The 17,994-nt window shown below is 37.0% G+C and overlaps 2 protein-coding genes across 2 annotated transcripts; one reads left to right on the top strand and one right to left on the bottom strand.

Annotated features, from left to right (window-relative positions):
- Positions 1–322: 322 nt before the first annotated feature.
- Positions 323–8,695, bottom strand: LOC306845802 (microtubule-associated protein 1S-like; the record flags this gene model as incomplete). The annotated part of the gene is made up of 7 exons (XM_079378784.1): positions 323–1,348; positions 1,642–1,847; positions 1,931–5,051; positions 5,265–5,405; positions 5,754–5,836; positions 7,023–7,124; positions 8,548–8,695. The coding sequence occupies 7 exons, from the start codon at positions 8,693–8,695 to the stop codon at positions 1,190–1,192; spliced, it is 3,960 nt and encodes a 1,319-aa protein (XP_079234910.1). The 3' UTR covers positions 323–1,189.
- A 3,517-nt stretch (positions 8,696–12,212) lies between these two features.
- LOC306845623 (growth arrest and DNA damage-inducible protein GADD45 beta-like) lies at positions 12,213–14,028 on the top strand. Its single transcript, XM_079378529.1, has 4 exons — positions 12,213–12,446; positions 12,555–12,656; positions 12,762–12,987; positions 13,383–14,028. The coding sequence occupies exons 1-4, from the start codon at positions 12,394–12,396 to the stop codon at positions 13,485–13,487; spliced, it is 486 nt and encodes a 161-aa protein (XP_079234655.1). The 5' UTR covers positions 12,213–12,393; the 3' UTR covers positions 13,488–14,028.
- Positions 14,029–17,994: the final 3,966 nt, after the last annotated feature.

Raw genomic sequence — 17,994 nt, 5'->3', positions numbered from 1 at the left:
TGAACCTAAATGGAACCCTCATAAGTGACTTATTTGAAATTCTCAAATTAGGCAGCAACCACTGATCTAAATTGCACTACAAAACACTGGGGAACCAACATTTACAATCGACTCTTTCATAATTTAACGTTAACATTGTTAAACTAACAGTCCAGTTAAATTAGCTGCAACTATTTTTATTGATAATTTTCAGTAAGGAATTCAATATTTTATTAATTAGATTGTTTCTATCAACTCTATCTACCATATTGGTTGATTGTTTTCAGTAATCATGTCTTAGTGCATTGTGGGTTTGTTTAATCTTATACTGGCAAAGAATCCGCACATTTTAATGTTTTAATTAATATAATTCATATTACATATACGTATACACACTTTCCGATGTGAGTGTAGCAATACATGGATTCAAAATTCTTTTGCACCCCACAAAGTTAGCTTTTTTTTACAGTGCTGAATTAAGGAGATGCATTTAAAAAATTAATTAATAAAGGCCAGTATGCCCTATACAGCAGTCAGTATTTAACAGAAACACAGTAGGCATATATTAGAGCCTCTGCACTGCAGTTACAAGTTACAGTATACTTGGTGTCAAGCAGTTGACACTTCTACCACTCATCACATTTCCAAACGGAATGAACTAAAATATCCATTTCATGCCATCATATTTCTACAGATTTCGTAGTGATATTCTATTATAGTGCACTGCATTCATACAATATTTGTGTGACTTAGTGTGAAGCTACTGGTCCCCAAACAGTCAAAGGGACTGGGAAATGGCTTAAACGCAATCCTTTAAGAGCAACCCAAAACAAAGTAAATCTCAAAATATAAAAATAGCTCTCTTTGTAATCATGTTGTGTGATCTGATCTGGATGGACAATTGAAAATATTAGCCATCCTTAATCTAACCTCCGCTGGCACTGCTAACTTGTTTGTCTGTCTGAATGACTGTTTTTAGTGGTCTTCATGCACAGGTGTAATGTGACAATTTGAACTCTGGGCTATGTTAAAGTTTGCAGTATTTAATTACGACTATTTTTGCAAAGTGGGAATCTAGTAAATACTCTTCTTAATAATTAACCAGTGCAGTTATACTCCTAGAGTAAATACATCTATGGGTGCTGATTTAATACTTGTGATTTTACATAAGCATGGGATGCACAAATGGTAAATATAAAGCATGTGTCATCTAGCAGAACTCTACTTTACAAGCAGGGAATGTCTCCTCCTGCATAGCCACAGTGCTGTTGCTGCCTAGCACTGTAATTCCCAGCTGCCGTTGTTTTTCTTGGCTTTCCCGGTACCACTCATGCATCGTCAGTGATTCAAACGTGGGAATCAGGGTCACCTGGAGGATGATACAGACTAAGTGTGTGACAGTATTCCCTTAAAAATTTGTCGATTTTTAAGGCGCATTACAGAATTTTTTGGGGTCTGCTGTTATATGGTGTTCTCAGGCAACAACAGGTATACCTATCCGTGTAGAACTGCCATACAAAACATAAGAAAGCGGCTAGACATAAAAAATAACTCTACAAGTAACTTGCATTTTAATATATTAACCACAGATGGTGATAGAGAGATCAAAGTTCTGTAGTGCACCTAAACTGAATTCTGTTGCATTTATATACGCATACATACCGGCACGTCCTCAGGCCACACAGATTTTCCCTCTAATAATGCGTCCAGAATGGACCTCATCAAGCCTTCCTTGAGTGTGTCATTCCCACTTATTATGTAACAGGATGATCGTAAGCGGCAAAAAAACTCAACATCAACAGTGGAAGCTGCATGGCTTGACGGAAGGTAAGCCAGGTCCAAGTATATTGAAGTGCCAACCTTGCTACCTGTTGATGAATTAAGACACAAATCAGTGCTAAATAAACATGCACTTGCATACAAAAATCAACAATGTAAGATCAGTTCAAACCTGCTGTTGTGGATCTTTTAGAAGTGGAGCCTGTGCTACGACTAGCCATTATGTCTCCTGCTGAGCTGCTTCTCGAGCCACTAACAGAAGTACCCTGACTTCCAGCTCTGGATTTGGTGCCTTGTGTTGAAACACTAGAAGATGTTAACCTCTGTGTAACTCCTGCAGCTTTTCTGCCTTTTGTTGCAGACTTTACAGCTCTAACAGGATCAGGCATACAGGCGCCAGGCTGAGGGGGAAGAGGAGGTAAGTCTTTCACAGGTGCGGGTGGGGGATCCATTGGCAAAGGTTGATTTCCTCTGTAAGAATTCAAACCATCATTTAGGTTCTGCGTTTGCAGGTGGACACCACCTTCTTCATCAGAATCTAGAAGTCCGTCTGCTGAAATGGATGGGCAATCCTCTACACCCTGATGTACATCTGAGTCTGTTGCCATTGGGAAATTGTCACTGCTAGAAGTAAGAGGGGTCTCCTGAGCTGGATGAGTGGCCTTATTACCTGAACATGAAGGTGGAAGGGGTTTAGCTGCATCTTGGGAGTGGTCACTATCATCAGAAAGGTGCAACGGACTGGTGTTACTAAAACCTGGTGAGAGTGGATCCTCTTGATCACCAACTGGTTTGAAATGTTTAAACTCACATGGAGAGACCAAGCAGAGGTCAACATCATGGGTAGTATCAAACAATAGACCCTGAGGTCCGGACGGACACCCGTCTGGACCATCATGAGGTGCTCTCTGAGTGTGAGGCTTCTTTAAAGACAAAGACATCCCTACTTTAAAATCAGAACTGACTTGGTGTCCATTGGAATAGGATGTTTCGTCTTCGTTGGTGGACTCGCTCACCGTTGGCAGCACTTGTTCAAAAGACATCGACAATGACTCATCAACCTCAGTGGACTGCGGTGAACATACTTCCGCAGGCATTGAGTGAGTAGTGGTAACAGTGGGAGATATATCAGGCATTATATCCTTGAAAGAGCTAAGAGACAGGAAGCTAGAATGCTTCTCTTTGGAAGAAGTTGAGATGCTCTCTTGGTTACTTTTAGGGCATCCGGACTCTGAAAACTTGGATAATCCCATTTGCTGGCTCTCTGAACCAAGACACATCTTAACCCCAAAGCTACTATGATCTTTTGAGGCCCAGGTCTCTTCAGGTGACAAGTGATAAGGAGTATGACCAGCACTATTTGGACCTGATCTAGGGGATGTTAGCTCTAACGTCTTTTCATCAGGACTGACACAAATGTCCTCACACTCATTTGTTGAAATATTTTCTTTCAAAGCCCCATCGAGCAAAGTATATTCAGTGGGAGTGTGGTCTACATTCACAGATTGCTCATTTTTTATTTTGACAGAGGGTCTTGCAGATGCTGCAGCTTTGATAGGGGTTACAATGCTACTACACTGAGACTGTACACTACCCGTCGAGACATTTTTCAAGTTCCCAGAGTCAACAGTTTGCCTCTTCACAAGTAATTCATGTTGCTCTTGATCCATTTCCAGAAATGCTGCTGTCATATCTTCTGGTGAAGACATAGAGTGATTTACATCTTCCGAGTCTGTTGACAACTTCTGATTTTGCTGTTCCTTGTTAGATTTAAAGTTTTTAGCTTTGTCCTCGGCCTGTTTGTTCAACTTTGCTTCATTTTTTACATTACCGGGCTTATTTGAGTTCAGTTGTCCAGTGGAGGTTTTCTTGATATCTTTCCCAAGAGACTTTCTCTCTTCGGTTTTGCTATCTAACTTTGGTCTTCTCATTGAAGAATCCTTGCTACCTGACATTTTTTTCTGTCCATTTTCTGGTTTCTTTGAGTCTGATATGTTTGTTTTTTCATTGCTTCTGTCCTTCAAAGACTCCTTTCTTGTAACTAATCTGGAGGGTTTATATTTCACATTGCTTTCTACAGTTTTCAGCTTTTCTTCACTTTTTGGATCATTCCCATTTATTCCTTTGGTTTTGTCTTTTATTTCTAGATCTCCACGAAGAGCTCGGTCCTTTGAAGCACCATTGCTTAGTATGGATTCATTTTTACCAGATTTGGGACTATCCTGACTGTCTGCAACTTTTGGATTCTTTTCTGATTTTGATGTTTCAAAATCTTTGGCGCACACTACAGGCCGCTTGAGAAACTCTAGATGCTTCAGTCTCTCCAGACCATCCATTATCTTCCCTTGTGGTGTAGAGCCAGGGAAGAGGACTCTGATGATTTTCTCCATTGGGCTAGCAGGATGCCAAACAAGCAAAGCACATATAGAGACCAAAGAGGTTAGGTGGGCATCTAAACTCTTGGATTTGGAACTATTATCTGGCCAGCTATTCATGAAAGACTCTACTTCTTTGCTACGTTTGACTGGATTTAGAATGTAAAGTTCAAGACATCCCACTCCCATTTTCTGAAACAAAATGACTGGTTCTATGGAGCCACTTGAACTGCGTAAAAGTGGTTCTGGTGAGATCTTTAGTTTTTCCAAATGCTGTAAAATAAGTGCTGATAGATCACTGCTTCGTAGTACATTAGGATCACCCTGAAGTTTTTTAAGTCTGATTGGGGCATTGAGGAAAACCACACCAAGCTCTGGAGATATTAGATTCTTTGCCCATTGCTCCTTTTCCTGTGAGTCAGTTTTATTTTCCTCAAGCTCTGCGACCTTCCTCTCCAACAAGCTGTTAACTCCCGGCAGGTTGTCTGTTCCAACATGTGTAAGCAACACTGAGTCAACACGGTCCAAATGCCTGACAAGTTTCCAGAAGCAAGAGCGTGGATCTGCTCCACCATTAACCAAAACATTGAAGCCATTGACAGCAAAAAAAGCACAGTCGCCTCTCCCGCCTGGAAAGACATAACAGCACGGACGGCATAGCTTGAGAAATCCCACTGTGCCAGGAGGCTCTAAGAGGTCAAATGGAGACTGTGGCTCTGAGGATTCAAAAAGGTGGTCTGTGAATTCTTGAAGGCCCCCCATTTTGGGTAGTACCATTAGAGGATTCACCTTAATTTCAATAATGTCATGTATGTTGTGCTTCCCTAGCACAGAGTTTTTCCATTTTCCAGTTTTAGGGCAGCTTAAGGTGAGGTTTGCTTTGCCATGTATGCTAACAGAATTTAACAGAGTTTGAATCTGTTGAAAATGTACAGAAAACAAGGCATGAAGTCAAATATATGAAAAAAAACAGATATTATATTACCGTACAACAGAATTATTTGTAATGCTCAGAAAAGTCATATTATATTATATTACAAAGATGGACAGTTTTTCAAATCCATAGCTAATGTGAGGACAATTAAAAGGACTTTAAAAAATATTGGCATACACATTTACAGTATGACAAACCTCTTCATCTGAAAAGATCTGGGTGAAATCATTTGGAGTGAACTGGCCCGTGAGCAGGACCAGATCCCCGGAGTCCTCAAGAGACTGTCCTGTGAGCACCAGCAACTTGTGTCGAGGTGTGGATGATATCAAGCTGTGGACCTGAATTGCAAAAATATTTATAAATTGTGAAAATATTTAAATATATATTTAACTATTTAAAATATATGCATATTACATTTCAATGAAATTTCAATCAGTTATTATTGTAAAAATGTGCCTCTAAAGAGTATTACAAAATGATACAAAAAGATTCATCAATCATTCATTTTGAAATTTGAGTTTAAGCAGTTTCAAAATTTTGAATTGGTTATGGTGTCTAATATTCCCAAGGCACTGTATAATTTTAGCCCTAACATATGTAATGTGACCCTTGTCATTTATTGACTGTCATGTAAAACAAAAAATGGAATTGAAGAACAGAAGAAGAGATGCCTTTCAGTCACACACCTCAGAGTAGAGAAACCCTTCAGATGGATTTATTACAACTTTAATGTCCAGTACATCTGAACTGAAATGAAATGTCTTCTGACCTATGATGGGATTGTTGGGAGACAGACAAAATTAAATAATTAATTAGAATTAATTAGAATAAGCACACAAATATGTCACGCACATGTGCATTTCACAATAGCAAACATTAATGCATAGCTAATCTACTAATAAAAAGGAATGCACAATAAGTTAAGTCAACTAAATTTGCACAAAATTTTAAAGTGGAAAAAAACTGCACTATTCTACAGCGCAAGAGATTAAATATTTAGATATACTGAAATCTTTTTAAATCATCACTTCAAAGTGTTCTGATGCTGACAGTCAATTCTCAACCAGACTAATGAAAATTTAAAAGGTTTTCTCTGAGTATTAGAGCTCCAAACCACAATATAATTTGTCAGCAAAAATCACTTTCAAAACTACTGCAACAAAATGTTCCAGTACTGTTTTTCCACAGCAGCCAAAGTCTGAACAATTGGTAGAAAGCACTTCCTTCCTGTCTTTCTGTTGTCTACTGAAATAGCAAATTAGCCAACCTACAACTTTTACTGAATAATAGAAGCAGTACAGAAGCTGCAACTGTGTGCAGTTTAGACAGTTCACATTACACAATATAAATATTAAAATGATAATAAATAAATGATTCTCTCCCAATAAAAAACAAAAAACAAAACATACTTTGCCTTTTTACATCAGAATGGTTGTAATGAACAAGTATTTATTGGGTTTCTACATGTAAACTAAGCAAGAAACAGATTTATATACACATAATTTTCTGATAAAAGTCCATATTAAGACTTTATTTAAAAATATATTTACTAGCTATATATTATACTATATATGTAATATATTACGTATGGTAATAAGTATTCTGAATAATCTAATGCATATGTTCGTTTTCTACTTTTCTTGTGTTTGCATGACCCATAATTCAATACAGAAATATGCCTGTTTTCATTTTCAGATGTCTAGAAACTGAAATATTGGCTTAATATGACCATATTCTATTATTTACAGGAATAATGCTGTGCATGTCTGATATTGAGCTGTGCTGGGCCTGATCTACACAGTTGCTTCTTTGGTAATTCACAAGATTGCATCCCACACATATATCATGTGCTTCAATTGGGCATCAAAAGATAGCCCAGTATTCTTTAAAAGTGTAGCCTACTGTACTTGAAGCTCATGTCATTCACTGCAAACCCAAAAGATGGCGACCCTTACCTCTTATGTCTTTGGATTGATAAGAAGAATGCTGAGAAACAAAAAGTTTCAGCTGCTCATCCAAATTACACACTGTCAGGTCCACATCCCATGCACGGATACCTGTGTTAAAGCAATGCAAATATATGTAAAATTTAATATAAACTCAATACATCAAAACACGTGCTAATTTTTATTTATTTATTTTTTGACACTTGATGTACTGGGCTTATTGCAAAAACAATGAATGTTGATTTGAATTAACTGCTTTCTAAACCCCCCAGAGCAAAAGCACTGCAGTCAGCATGTAACAGAAACATCATGTGAGACACAATGTGGCATTTCAGACAAATGAGATGGTTGGCTGACTAGCCCTCAAAAAAGCCTCATCCTGGTCTCTGTACTCATGAAATATAAAAGCCTCTGAACAGCATGTTCTCATCTCTTAAGGCCAAAAAAAGAAGCTAACTCATTACTGCTAGGACTGACATAAGAAAACATCTAACAGTGTTGGCATAAATAGCAGTTAAATCAGGTATATTTCCTGATCTGGATAGGAAGGGATTTACTGACAATGAACTAAAACAATATTGTAACCTGGCGAATTGCTCCCTGTGTACGGCAAAACCTAAATAAAACCCTTTTTTCTTTCATTTAACTGTTAACTGTTAGGCTAATCATTTTCCTTTGTAGACAAATTTCCATGTTTGCCTGCTGCTCACTACCATGGAGACTGGCTCTTCACAGTGTTTTGATTGCCCACACATCTGTCAATATCTGACATGTCTTTAAAGCCTTCCGTAGTCACATTAAAATGGTAACAACATCAAAGCAATTTTTGATGTTTACTATCTTGATGCCCCTGCTGAAAAAAACAATAGAACCCTGCCCAAAACACAATAGAAAATGTAATGGATTTAATGGTTATAATGGGAATTGTATTGGTTTTAATGGAAACTATAATGGTGTCTACTGGTGTGTAATGGATTTTATTGGTGGGATGTTAAATCCTATTGGAAAAATGCCCAAAACACACTACAAAAAGGAATTTTGTAATGGTTTTACGGTTTAAAAAGCTAATGGTTTATAATGGTATTTTAATGGAAACCATTGGAATTTCTGTGATGGTTTCTATTGTTTTTTTCTATTGTTTTATATTTTATGCATAACACTGCAGTGCAGAGAACAGCTGCACGAATATTGTCCCAGAGCATGGTATTATTGCTTTAAACTCTAATGTATACAGTAGGAAAGCTTGTGGAACTATATTGTGTAAATAATAATAATAAATGAAAAAAAAATCTCATGTATTGCTGAAGGCGAGAGATACTGTCTGGCGCATTAAGTCACATTGTGTTTCATCTCAATTCACCAGGAAACCGGTGAATCTTCAAATCAAAGAATGAAATATCCAGAATGCTCGCAACCTGTTCTATAGCATACAGATACGAGAGATAAGGGTAATATCTAATGTAATATGACAACAGCATTGATTAACGGTGTTATTATTCATTTCTTCTAAATCCAAAATGTAAAAAAGCAATACCTCGTTCAATCTCCACCACAATATAGTCCAGTATATGCGATCTATAGAGCGCACCGATGACAATCAACATTGAGTATTTGTCATTGCTGAATCCAGGATGGGCTGTCAGGTCCTCCGATTCCATCGCTGCCGTTAGACCCGACGCCATGTTGGAAAGTTATTCTTATGATGTAATACACCAACAATCAAGCATTATTGAAGGAACAGGCGGATCATTTGAATGGAACTGCAGCTGACCAATCAAAGTCGGTATTCAGACCGCCTTGTTGCATTCTCAGAAATCTGAAATGTGTCTTTTTTTTTTAAGGAATGCATTTAACAGCCCATATAATCATATTAATCTGTCAATCAAATATATATATATATATATACACACACACACACTGTGTAGGCTACTGTAAAGAAGGAAAACAAAACAAGTAAAGCATTCAGTATATGATGACTTTATTTTAAATTTAAATGGATTTTACACAGCAGTAATATGAAAAAATGAAGTAAAAGGCAACAACGCATCAGGAAAAATTGTAGATTTTCTCCCAGATTTCCTTTGTCTTATTAAAGGCATTTCAAAATAAAAAAGTGGCATGATGTTCCTTGTGGACAGCCGCATAGCTTGCCAACTCTTGCACCTTTACGTACTGCACACTGCTCACCTGCATCACACTTTAGATAAAAAGAAGAACATATATGAGTAATGAAGTGGTCAATGTAATAACAGTACATGAACAGACACACATATTGCAGTGCATGATGCCATGGGTAGCCTACTTCTTATTATCTATGTAAAATCATTACAGCATAATGTTAACATCTTTGTTTCCATGCATTTGACTTGTCACAATACGTACTCATTTTGATGTCAACTGTATATTCTTTGTAAATGATTCAATTCAAAGTGAAAAAGTGCCGTGAACTTATAATTTTACTTAAGTTAAAAGTTAAAGCCTTTCAGAGAATGAAGTCACATAATTATGATTAAAACAATTTCTAAATGAGGGTAGAATTGAAAAAAAAAGTGTAATTATTCTCCGTTTGTGTGAAATGCTACATTACCGAAGGAAGTAGGCTAAACTTTTTTCCAATGTGTGGCAGTTGTTTATTCTTTAACTTCTCAAGAACCTCTTGCAGTGCCTCTATCTGTAAAATAATTACAATGTTTAAATCCATTTCCTGAGATTATTCAAGATGACTGGTTCTTCTCATTTCATTTTCCAGTGTTCGATCGTGAAATAAGGGTAAAATGCGTAACTCACCAAATTGTTCTCCTCCAGTGTTTTTGTGGCACTCTCCAAAGAACGACTGTCAAGTGAGTCATCACAGCTTGTGAGAATAAAGGACAGGGCAGAAGCAGCAGCAATAAGAATGATCCGTCCACTAACCATGATGCTGAAACAAGTTTGAACAAGTTGAACCAGAGGTGTTCAGATGAGATTAAGACTTGGCTTTCAGCAGATCAGTCAAGTTGTTCTACACTGACTCAATCAATCATTTCTTCTTGAACCTTGCCTTATACACAGAGGCACTGACATGTTAGAATGGAAAAGGGTCCTGTCCAAACTGTTGCTATAAAATTAGAAGCACACAATTCCCTAGAATATCATTATATGCTTAAACATTAAACATTGTACTCATGGAAATGACTAAAGTAGTCAAACCTGTTCATTAGAAGGGGGTGACCCAATACTTTTGGCAATATAGTGTATTTAGTGTTAGCCTTTATCAGTGCAATACCTTCACACACCAGCAGGGGTTGACAAACCTCTGATTAAAATCCTGAACAATTGTGTGGCCCTTAAATTTGGGCTGATGTTCTAAGCAAATAATCAAAGTAAATCATTTAAAAACATATTTTCATTAACATTTTTACAGCAAACTACTAAAATTAATATAGAAATTACTAAAGATATGTGGCAGACAAACTCCAGAGGATTGCATGGTCTGGATGATTGCGGGTCAAGTCCAATATTGACATTGATCTGGCGAGGAGGAACAGATGATTGGGGGCATGTATGAAGAGTAACCAGGGTCAGTGGCTTTTCTTCGGGTACTAATGAGACAACCTGTAAGGGACAAACCCAAAGGCAATGCGCATGTCTGGGTGACAGAACAGTGAAAAGTGAGTAATTCTAACCTAATTCAGACAATTAGAAATAAAACTCCAGTCATTTTAATCCCATGTTAATATTTCTTAAACTAAACACTACATATAGTACACTAGCCTATGTATTTATAACGATAACATAGGTATGTGTGTATGTATATATCACAAACACACATTGGGAAAGCACATTAAAAAGCTTAAGTTACATTTATTTTATTTATTTATGGACATTATAGGCCAGATGTTGATTGCAAAACATAAGAAATAGCTTAAGTATAGATAAAAAGGTCAGAATAATTCTCAAATATTTAATCAAGTGCGTGAATATAGATACTATATAAAAATTTAGAAATATATTGTAAATTTAAAAGTTAAATTGTGTACATGACCTACAAGAATTTCGGAATTGCTTGAATTTTATAATAGGCAACTAACTTTTTGATCATGGAGCGAGGTCTTTTTGCAAACATGAAGAGCTATTAGCTAACTCTGCTTATGTCACTTGATAAAGGATTAAGATGATAAACACGTTGTCAACAGCCGATTTGTGGTCCTACAAACTTTGTCAAACTAATCTTATTCAACTGATGTAATCATGATAGCCCTGACTGAGCTGATTATTATCATGCAAAATGATTTTCCTCTAACAATCAAGTAATCCTCCGCTCCGTGTTTCGATTCACAGCTCTTCTTTATTTTGTTGTAACACATTATCACTAACATAACATTAAAACCGAACATTTTAAGCGTATGCTATCTAGCCATTATCACCGAAACCAACGAAGTTCGTGTCATTTTTAAATGTAGTTATTAGTTTTGATGTAATCACCGAATGAGTACCTTCGTGATCATCTTAATTCTGAGGTCCATGGCATGCCCACACATGTTCCTGTCCTCGTGCTCAGGCCTCCACGAGAAGGTAAAGTTCTCGCCACTAGATGGAGCGCTGGACAAAAAATACAGTAACAGGGGCTCATGACTGTTTAATAAATGCTTTTCAAAATACTTATGAGAATTTGATTATTTATTAAATATTAATAAATGTGTTTTTCTCATTTGAGTCAATATATGCAGATGGTTAAGTAATGCATTTTAATAAATTCTTTTAATTGACATTTTTGTTTTTCTCAGTGCATTTTTAGCATGTAGCAATCTTGCGTATATAAGTTCATATTATGATGCATTATTGTTACTGATTATTTAATGTGCAAACATGACGTCTTTTGCAAAAAAAAAAATACATATATATATATATATATATATATATAGCCTATTATATAATCATGTAAATCATGTATTTGTTATCTTTTAAAAGGTTAACAATAATTAAAAACGCAAAAGGGTACTTCGTGTAGGCTGGGTTGCAGTTGACAAAAAAAATAAAAAAATCAATATTCATGCATTTTAATTTTTAACAAATTAGTCTGCAGGATTTCAGTTGACATAATACTTCACAAAATAGGAGACTCCATAGAAACCTCCGGGGCCAAATAGCATGAGGTTTCGGCTGCAGTTTCAACCACGCCTACTATGCTTCTCCTGCAATAAAAACTCCGGCTCCCACAGCTTCAAGTCAAACACGAGTCGAGACAGTATCGTAGAGACAAGTATCTGAGCAGTGCGAAAGAGAAACCACTCGAAATCTCTGTGGATTACTACTGCCGTCAAAGATCGCCGTTTTCACTGGAATTATAGCCTATTACTTGGAGGAAATTTCGATTTCTGGATTATAATAATATAATTTAATGACAAACATGACTCTGGAAGAAGTTGTTGGATGCAACAGCACTGACAGAAAGTAAGTTACATGTTTTTCTTAGCATTTCAAAAGAATGAGTCTCAAAAATATTTGTTTTCATTTTTAAGGGGTTTCAAAAATTAAAACTGGTCTTTTTTTTCTTTAAAGAATGGAAACTGTAAGTGAAGCTCTTGAAGAGCTGCTAGTAGCTGCACAACGACAAAACTGTCTGACAGTAGGAGTCTACGAGTCTGCACAGCTCATGAATGTGTAAGTATTTTATTCAGTCTACAATGTAATTCATTGATATGCATTGGATCAAACTGTAAAAAACTAAGTGCATATTAAATTAAACGCATTTCTTGACTTGTACAGGGATCCAGACAGCGTGGTCCTCTGCGTTTTAGCGACCGATGAGGAGGACGAGAATGATGTTGCGCTTCAGATCCACTTCACGCTCATCCAAGCTTTCTGCTGCGACATCGACATCAACATCGTGCGCGTCTCCGGCATGAGGCGTTTGGCGCAGGTCCTCGGGGAGCCTCTGTCCACCGACAACAACGCTAACGAACCTAGAGACCTCCACTGCATACTTGTAACTGTAAGTAGGCTATTAATACGCATATTACAAATACACGTGCAGTATAACATTTGCTAGAGGGGGTGCAGTTTGTAGCTTTTATCGTCGATAGTTCTTTGAACTTTTTAAAATGAAAACACGTGTTTTGTAGTATTGAAATATATATTTGAATGTAAAATGACAGTTTTCCCAATGTTCTGTCCGAAAATTAGCTTATACTAACTTTCCTAGTGTAAATGTTTTAAAACTGGAAATGTATTTATACTATTCATAAAGACCTGTTGTAGGCTAGTTATAAGAAACCCACTCTCCCACCCCCACCGTAATTCACCACCTTATCACAAACTAAGAATGTAACAAACAAGCTACTGTCAAAGATATTCAATACTAATCATATTTCGTTGCTTCTCATATAGAACCCACAAGCCGAGCATCTCAAGCTGAACGAAGTGGGGAGTTACTGCAAGGAAAGCCGCTGCCGGAACCAGTGGGTGCCCTCCATTGCCCTGCAAGAGCGCTGAGGTGTTGTGCACTGAAATGTGCTGAGGAGAACCAGAATATTGATGTGGTCCTTCAAAAGTCATGAGGACATACTCATCAAGGGGACTGTCTAATAGTCCATTACGGAGCTTCCATCTCCATATTTATGGAATTCTAAGTGTCAGAGGATACTAGAGACATCCGTCCACGTTCCTCTCATATTGCATGATCGGTGGTGTCGCCCTTTGGAGGGACCAAAGGAGCACCAGGGTGGTCAGTGGACTGTGATGCAGCAAGGATGTTAGGGGATCCGGACCGTGGCGTAATGCCACACTTTGCACTCCACGTGGAGGGACAATGAATGAATAACACATGACCCAGACCTGACAATATTGTGATGGGTCTACAGAGGAAAAGAAGATCTGCCTTAAAATGAGACTGAAAAATGAGGACTGAACTTGTCTCAGTTTTTATTTATGTATAACACTGATGTCATTCACAACAAATAATATATTTGGTTATTTATACATTTATAAATGTTTAATTTTTTCTTATGAAATAAATTTTATGCTTAATGATTTAAAACAAACAGTTCCTGTTGTGTTTTTTATGCCAGATTTAAAAACAAAGTGCATCTTGTTGGACATTATAAAAACATGACTTACATGACTTCAGTTAAGCGCTCATAACAAAAACAAATTACTTAAATATATTCTTGCTTCCTTATAGTCAAGTATTATCATTTCATGTTATTTTAAGCACAACAATAAGGAAGAAAGGGGCTTAAATTGTTCTGTGGGACAACAGACAGTTCTGATTAAGGGTAAAGAAATATTATTACCAAGAAGATAGCTTTTCAAATATTGACACCTGTTTTTCCTCTTCCTGGATCATAAATCATGCAGCACAATGTTTACAAATATAAGAGGCTCCTTATCTGTTTCTCAAACACAGGGGTTTGTTTGCAAGAGGTACAAAATGTACACAAGGGCACAACTCTGCAGATATAAATTCTGCACTTGCTTTTTAATATCTTTCTGCATAAAGGGATGAAAGAGCAACAACCGCCAGACAAATCACAACAAGATCATAAAATGCTTAGCAATTCTGTTTCACTGATTGATTCCAATACTATAATACTACCAGTCAGGAAAAGAAAGTGGCTTTGTCTAAAGTGGCCCAGATCTGATGTGACTCAGATCTGTTATTCATAACAGTACGAATAGCACAAATCATATGGAATCAGACTTTTTGGTGCTGATTTGTGCCACTTCCATATTTGATACTAAATCAGATACGTTGAATGTTTTACAATGCAACCTCAGTCTGAATAGTCATGTCAGAATACATGACTTTTCCGTCACTCTAGCTTGACGTTCATCACAATTCTGAGCTGACAGAATTCACTCCAAAGAGTTTACATACTCAGTTCTTTATTCACTCGATTCATTTTGAAGACAGGTAATCAGTGGAGCGACAGGCGTAAGTTTTACAGTAACAATTCCATACAAGCAAAACTTGAAAGAAAACCAAATGAACAAAAAAAAAAACTTGCTCTCTTTCTCCTCATCCTCATCTTCAAATTGCCTGGCTGCCATGGTACTTCACTTTATAAATTCCGCCATGTTTAATTTCGTATTACAGCATATTTGTGCCGTCTTGTTATAGTTCTTTTGCACATGCGGGTCAGTTTGGGACTCTGTCCAATTCACACTTGAATCTGATATTGGCCACATTTAAAAATAATGTGAACAGTCAAATAAATCAGAATTGAGCACTAAGCCTTGCAGTATGAACATGGCCTTAGTCATATAGTAATATTTCTTTCAAAAGAACAATCGGTGTCTTTATAGACTTGTCATGAAAACATGCACAAACATCTTATTAGTCACACACTTGTGCTGTTCTTCAGAAGACTGAAAAAAGAGGGAAAAATAGCTTGATCACTCTGACTTCAGTGACCTTTTCTTTGGTGACTGACTTTGGTGGCTGCCTGCAGGCCACAGAAAGCATGCACGAGGGGTCTGCTGTGATGATTGTCCCATTAACTTTGCAGACAGTGAAGCAGACTGGATGAAAGAATCTGCCCTTACTGCACGTGTTAGACCCCGCATCTTCAAGACTATGGGTGTGCTCTGATTTCCCACAAGACTGCATTGACTCACCATATTCCCTTAAACTCCAGCTAATACGTCTGGCGATGATTCCACTACAACTTTAGTAATATGAAGTGAATAATGTCATACGGATGACTCAGAGACGTCTACATCTGTACAGTCTGAGAGTACAGTCTTTTCTTGAGAACATATCATGCCGCACGGAAGGGTTTGAAAGGCATGTCTGTATTTTGACTGGGAGCTGTGTTCTCACATGTGGCAGTGTTTACAGTTTCCTTGTGCCAAAAAATATTCACTTACTGAACGCGAGTTTAAAAAACAACAAAAAAAAAACAATGGCACAATTCAAGAACGGTGATGAGAAGAAAGTTGGTGAGCAATAATCACCCACTTTATGAAGTCATCAACAGGGGCCATTGTTTGGGTGGGTTGGATCAGTTAACAACTCAGTTATATTTGTATCTTCATTGTAAAAGCCCGAGAGAAAACAGTGTCTTCTGCCCCAAGGCTCTCGTACGTGCACAAAGCCGACGTTGACAGGCTCCTCTGCAGACAGACATGACTAAAGCATGGTGCGTACCCTGGGCGGCTGCTGGGCTGAGCTGAGCTGCGCACTTCAGGGCTGCGCTGACGTCAAGCCGGAGGGAGAAAATAGAAGAAAAACAGGAACAGAAGGCTCTTATTTCCATGGCAGCAATAGCGCAGCCCTTTAACAATGATACTCGCTATACTGAGGTAACAGCCACTACTATGAATAGTCTGACTGCATGTTCTATTCTTAGACTGAGCTATATTTGAGCATGTCACTGACTCAAATAATCACTGAAAAGCAAAAAGTGGAGCATGGTGGGGTTTTGACATCAGATGTAAACATTATAGTCTAAATCTGAACACAGCACATTAGAATTATGATGTTTTTAGTGTGTATATTTATAGGGCAGGCTATTCATGAAATAAAGAAAATCACAGGCTGATCAACAGGTTTGAAGATTCTTTTCCATATTTATTCCAACAGAAAATATTCTATGAGCTTTATAAATATATACAATATATCTGTCGTGCAGTGTAATGTAGAAGAAAACATACTGTAGATATTATTTAGAATTAAGAATTTGCTCCCACAACTTAATTTGTGGCCATGTTTTATACATTTTTCCCCTTGTTTTAGTTTAATTGTGACCTACTAATTTGTCAAGTCATTTTAGTTCATGCCCATGTTAATTAATTCCCTTAAGGTTTTTAAGCACACCCAAAAATTACAATTTGCTAAAAAAAAAAAAAAAAAAAGTACTCACGCTGCAGGCCATCCTAGATTTAGGTGAGTTTGTTTCTTTATCGGAACCGATTTGGAGAAATGTAGCATTAAATACACTACATTACATTACATTACATATCATATCACGCATTACATTACATATCACGCAGAGAATGGGTGTCGTCAGAATGAGAGTCCAAACAGCTGATAAAAACATCACAATAACCAACAACTATATATATATATATATATATATATAGGAAATACAAATATATAAACTAGAAATTGTATATACAAGAAAGAGTTTAATCTATTACTCAGAAAATATATTTGTATTTAATCACAAGTCAATATAAAACATAACAGATTCAAATATGCCATGCAAAACTGGAGTCAGAACAAATGTCATGTGCAGCTGGGTCACCCTCTATTTCTGACACACTAATGAGTTCAAATGCTCTGCTGAGCCAAGGTCAGAGGACGAGAAAAATAAGACCCTCTCATCACTGCATTCATTATGCATTCTTTATAACAGCAAACAAAGCAGTCACATGACTTTTAAGACTCACAAGACATCTAATGTCTGAAAGTAGATTCAATTAGTTCTGACTGAATGTTAATGTCTGTTTAACAATAGCCTAAAGCAGAACTGCACATTTGTACAATTCATATTTTATTTGAAAGTGCATTAATAGGCTATAGCATTCTAACCTATAGGCTATAAGTGTTCTTAAGCAGAGATAGTGGCCATATGGGAATTAAACAAAAATATGTCTTATTTTGAAGAATACTTAATAATCTAAAGAACATTTTGTCCAGTGGAAAGATTCCATGGATGTTAAAGGTTCTTCATGGAATGCCAATTAAGAACATTTATTTTTAAGACTGTGGAGCACACTTATTTTAGACAATACAGGTAAAGACAGCAGGTATCAATTGATAAAGAGTTGAACTTGCATCACTTATTATTAACCATTAAATCTTAATGGTGCATCAATCCGCCCACCCTTCTCCTTGACGCAATGGGACCTTTGCAAACACTGGGCCAGTCCTATGATAAATAAAATCATGAGCATATCATACACAGCTTTACAGCCCACATTTCCTGTTGTCACCACAGCATGTTTCCTTTTACGACACTGGAAATTAATGGTCTGCTAATACGGAAGAACCGAA

The sequence above is a fragment of the Barbus barbus genome (assembly GCF_936440315.1).
Source record: "Barbus barbus genome assembly, chromosome: 26".
Taxonomy (NCBI): Eukaryota; Metazoa; Chordata; class Actinopteri; order Cypriniformes; family Cyprinidae; genus Barbus; species Barbus barbus.
This window is presented reverse-complemented; position numbering and strand designations above follow the sequence as displayed.

What these genes read in the sequence shown, in the direction of transcription:
- LOC306845623 (XM_079378529.1), top strand. Translation starts at nt 12,394, where the DNA reads ATGACAAACATGACTCTGGAAGAAGTTGTTGGATGCAACAGCACTGAC. An exon ending in TCTGCACAGCTCATGAATGT is followed by an intron (nt 12,657 to 12,761) that starts GTAAGTATTTTA and finishes TGACTTGTACAG; the next exon opens with GGATCCAGACAGCGTGGTCC. An exon ending in TCCACTGCATACTTGTAACT is followed by an intron (nt 12,988 to 13,382) that starts GTAAGTAGGCTA and finishes CTTCTCATATAG; the next exon opens with AACCCACAAGCCGAGCATCT.